Here is a 5,252-nt window from a genome sequence, read left to right on the forward strand (position 1 = left end):
GGGCTCCACCTCTGACAGCCTTCCAGCTCCCCTGAAACCACCTGCTCTCCTCTCACAGGTAAAGCCCCACTTGGGTTCAAGACAGGGACACATCTCAGGAGCACAGAGGACATGGGCAGCCTGACCCCAGCCTCTCCAGATATCAGAGGAGCCTCACCCACATGCAAATCCCTCCTCCTGCTCTGGGTTCAAAGGCCCTCTGGGCTGTGGGAGCTCCCGGCTCTCTGCTCAGACAGGGCTGAGGTCTCTGGGAAGGCAGGTGTGGTCTAGAAGATGAGGCTGCTGGGTCTTGTCCTGTGCCTGGTCACAGCTCCCCAAGGTGAGTGTCCCCAGTGTCAGACCTGGGTCCATGGGGAGGTTGTGACTGCAGGTGACTAACAGGGTGTGACTGTCCTTGTCCCCAGGTGTCCTGTGCCAGGTGCAGCTGCAGGAGTCAGTACCTGGCCTGGTGAAGCCCTCACAGACCCTGTCCCTCACCTGTGCTGTCTCTGGTTACTCCATCACCAGTGGTTACTGTTGGAGCTGGATCCGTCAGCCCCCAGGGAAGTGGCTGGAGTGGATAGGGTACATATGTAGTAGTGGTAGCACCTACTACAGCCCATTCCTCAAGAGCCGAGTGTCCATCTCCAGAGACACATCCAAGAACCAGTTCTCCCTGCAGTTGAGCTCCCTGACCACTGAGGACACAGCCACCTATTACTGTGCCAGAAACACAGTGAGGGGACATCAGTGTGAGCCCAGACACAAACCTCCTCAGGGCACCCAGGACCAGCAGGGGGCGCTCAGTACACAGGAGCTCTGGTGCCCCCTTCAGAGCAGCAGAGGAGAGTGGATGGTTTCTGTCTAGGTGATCAGTGTCTCCCTGGATCCCATCATGGAGATCCTGGAGGTTTCTTCTGCCTCAGATCATCCCATGCTGTTCTCTTAAGGAGTCAGGAGTTCTCTCTCCACCTGTCTCAGGTCAGGCTGCACAGTACACCTGTGAGTCTGTGTGTCCCTGTGTGTATGTATTGGCATGTTATGTCTGTATTTGTGTTTGTGCAGGACTGTTTTTATTCATCATCCTAATGAATAAGCTTTATTTTGATTAAAACTTCTCTTTTCCTGCCCATTTTCTTCTTACCTGCCTCTCCCTTTCCATTTGCTTGGTGTTTTAACATCTCACTTCTTACAGAGGATACTTAGAGTGTGGATTAGTGAGTTTCTCCCCTTTCTCCAACACAGCACTTAATGCCATAAAATCCTCTAAGCAGCCTTCAGCTGCTCTCCCTCAGACCTTGGGGTGTCCTGCTTTCCTTTTCAGTCAGCGCAGAGTGTTTCCTCATTTCTCTTGTGATTCCTTCTTGGATATTGAGAAGTAAGTTGATTAATTTCCATATATTTGTGGCTTTTCCAGATATCTTTGTGTTGTCAATAGGTCTGTAGGTTCACTGTGTCCAGACACCATATTTTGTGTGGTTTAAACTGTTTTGCATTTTGAGTCTTGTTTCCTAGCTCAGTGTGGGCCCTACTGGGTGACTTTTAGTGCATTCTACTGTTAGTGAGTGAGTGTCCTAAAAATTTCACAAAGGTCACACTGGGTGACACTGTCATTCAAGGCTTCTCTAATGTTATTCTGTCCACTTTTTCTATCCATTACAACAACAACAGAAAATGTTGAAATATCATGTTGCAATTCTTAATTTGTCTATTTATTATCTCACTTCCACAATTTTTTCTTAGGACTTTCTGTTAGATTCTATTAGATGTGTACTGATTATTATTATTATTATTATTATTATTATTATTATTATTATTATTATTATTTTATTAATGATTTAACCATTTTATCCTTAGGAAAAATACCCTCATTATCCCTGGTAACCCACCGCTTGCTCTAAAGTTTGCTCTGCTCGGTAGCCAATTAGGCGATAGAGTCAATCATGTTTTCTTTGGATTAATGTTTTATGTGTCTGGTTCCATCTTTCTGCTTTAACCTAGCTTTGTCCTTGTATTTGACATGCACCGTGGGTCTTTATTAGAGCCTAGTAATTACACAGCATAGTGGGTGTCACTGTGGCCTGTTCTTCTTGATGGACAGCGTGCCTTTGGCTCTTCTTTCTCACCTGCTGCAATCTCTCCTTCCTGAGGTGTCTGGAAGTGGGCAGCCTCCTCCTTCCATCTGGAAGAGACTATCCTCCAGGCCTGCATTTCCTGGAGCAGGACATCCTGGGAGGGACTCCTGTGTCTGTGGGTGTTTCTGAGATTCTGCTGACTTTGCTTTGGTCTGTGAAGCACTCCTGCTGGTGTGGAACTGGGGGCCGCACAGGGCTCCTGTGGACCTGGGTGGGAAGTGTGCTCGATCCTCTCTGAGCAATGGGTCTTCTCAGGCTTTTTGTAAGATGTTTCTTTTTGTACCTCATTTAAAATACTCTGATTCTTCTATACCCAAAGGACTTAAAAATAGCATGCTACCAGGACACAGCCACATCAATGTTTATAGCAGCACAATTCACAATGGTTAAACTGTGGAACCAACCTAGATGCCCTTCAGTGGATGAATGGATTAGAAAATGTGGCATATATACACAACGGCATATTACTCAGCCATAAAAGAGAATAAAATATTGGCATTTTCAGGTAAATTAATGGAGTTAGAGAATAAAATGCCAAGTGAAGTTAGCCAATTCCAAAAAACCAAATGCCAAATGTTTTATCTGATATAAGGTGACTGACTCATAGTGGGGTATGGAGAGGGAGCATGGGAGGAATAGAGACACCATAGATAGGGCAGAAGGGTGGGAGGGGAAGGAAGGGGCAGGGGTTTAGAAATGATGGTGGAATGTGATGGTCATTATTACCAAAGTACATGTATGAAGACATGAATTGGTGTCAACATACTTTATGTGCAACCAGAGATATAAAAACTTGTTCTCTCTATGTGTAATAAGGATTGTGATGCATCCCACTGCCATATGTAAGTAAAAAAGATGAATCTTTCACAAGGTGTAATTGCTTATTTGAATTTCTACGTGGGGATTAACATATGGCACAGGACATGACAAAATGTACATAACAAATGCATACATGTGCTCTGGGGTTTTGTGGGTTATGACTGGAATAAAGTGGTCTGTGCAGATACAGGGTCGTACACTTCTAAGGTCTTGTTCTGTTTTCATTGTAAGTCTCCTGGGAACTATAAAGACTCTCTAAGTGAACTGTCCCCATAATTAGGTTTGCTGAAATCCTGAGAAGTCACACTGTTAATAAATTATGCAAATAAACCCCAAATAAAATAAAATTCTCCGATTCTGATGTGCTTGTGTGGCTTTCTTTGTCGATTCTGTGTGTATTTCCTGGAGTCCTCTCTTTGTGGGTCACAGTCTCACAGAGCTGGACAGCAGGCCATTATGTCCTCTCCTGTCCCTCCTCTGGCTTCCCCTGACCCCAGCATAGCCTGATGCTGGGCTGCTGAGCTTTGCTCTCAGGTTTCCAGTCGTTCCTTTTCCTCTCACTCTGCGTCACTTTCTATATATTTTAATTATTTAATATTTTACTTAGTGATTCATGACAGTAGAATGCACTTGTGACTCTGACACACCACACAGAGATGGGATACGATTTCTCACTCTCTGAGTGTACATGTAGCAGGATCATGTTGGTCCTGTGGTCACATGTGCACACAGTAATGATGTCTGCTTCATTTTGATATAGTTAAAGCTTCGTCCCAGGGTTTCATGAACTGAATTCCAGACCACTCACGTATAATCAAATCAAGCCTTTATTGAAGCACACCAGTGGTGGCTGACCAGAACATAAAGCTGTTCCCCTGATCAGCCCCGAACAATTGCAAGGGCACTCCTTATAAGCCTGAAACCTCAAAAGGGATGTTCGGGGGGTCTAGCCAATGCAAGCAAGCCAGGTTACAGAAGCAGGACAGTGCAGTCAAGCAGAGGGAAGCCTAACCAATCACAATTAGCCCAGTCACCCCAGTTACAGAAACAGGGCCCCATTACCCTAGTTACAGAAAAAATACCCCATTAGGTAGTTCCGTGTTCTTAAAGGTTTCTATAGCAAAAGGAAAAGAACATTTTGCCCCAGTCTGACTCTTCTTCTTGGCATGGTTGTTTTACAGGATGAAGTCATAAAACAAAATGGAGTCACATTTGCTCCTACTATCACAACCCCATTGGCTTTAGTAGGTTTGATGTCAATCTTGCACATCATTAGGCCTCAGTTTTTTGTTCCATCCTTCTGTGTCTAAGGGACTATACTGGGCTCGCAAGACCCTAAGTCTGACCTCACCTACATTCTTGTGTATATGGTTTAGGAGGGTTTTTAAGAGGCAGGGTCCTACGGTAATCCCAATCAGGAGAAGGACTAGGGGCCTAACTATGGCTGAAATGATGGAAGTCAACCAAGGGGACCATGAGAATAGGTTCTGGAACAAATTTCCTGAAGTTAAATTTATATCTATTTGATGGCTGAGGGACTTAAAATTTTTAGAGTCTGTGATAAGAGTTGTAGTTTCCAAAGCAGTAGATACCAGCCAGGAGGGGAACTAAAATGGGGGCAGCCAGTCTATGTTGATAAATCAGTGGGGCCTGGTCTTTTAATTAGTCCAGGTGTTCTTTTCCCTTTAGTCCATTAAAACCATAGGTTACATAGTTCAGAGTTATTTACAGTTTGGAGATTTAGTCAAGGAGTTCAAAGTGGGACCCAGGAAGCACAATTTTTTGTGAATGGGGAGTTGTCCCACTTATAAGTTGGGTTGTGGAAGCAACTGTCTCTTTCTGGGAGATCACCCAGGGTGATCTTGGGAGTAGTTTCCCAGGTACATCTTCCTGAGCTAGACATATTGGCGAACATCTATATTGACCGTAATTTTTACTTTAATGTTAGGGATCTCCTGCTGCTGTAAGGGAAAAGGGCGATGACCATTCTTGCTACTTCTAGCTGAAAGGGGGTGATGTGCAGTGGGCAAGCAGTTTGGAGCCTCTTTTTAGAAGCTGAGTGGGTCAAGGAGTCCATGGTAAAAATCTGGCTCAGGAAGAACAGGATGTAAATTCACCTGGGGTGGACACTTCTATGAGAGAAACAAAAAGATATGAGTGCTGAAGTAAGAGTAATACAAAATAGCAGTGTAGCATCTGGAACCTGTCCATGAATATCATGAAAATGACAGAAATTAATAATTGTTTACCAGGAGGTGGAAGACCTGAGAAATTATCCCCATAACAAGGCCTAACAAAGCCTACTAAGGCACTTTTTAG

At 44.5% G+C, this 5,252-nt stretch overlaps 1 gene segment (V, D, J or C); it reads left to right on the forward strand.

Moving 5' to 3' along the window:
- The first annotated feature begins 226 nt into the window (after nucleotides 1-226).
- Nucleotides 227-847, forward strand: LOC124109016 (immunoglobulin heavy variable 4-38-2-like). The segment is given in 2 exon segments: nucleotides 227-319; nucleotides 405-847. Coding segments are annotated over 2 exon segments (489 nt in total).
- The last annotated feature ends 4,405 nt before the right edge of the window (nucleotides 848-5,252 follow it).

The sequence above is a fragment of the Marmota monax genome, unplaced genomic scaffold (genome assembly GCF_021218885.2).
Source record: "Marmota monax isolate L192 unplaced genomic scaffold, Marmota_monax_Labrador192_F-V1.1 WCK01_AAM20220418_F8-fsc00703, whole genome shotgun sequence".
Lineage (NCBI taxonomy): Eukaryota > Metazoa > Chordata > Mammalia > Rodentia > Sciuridae > Marmota > Marmota monax.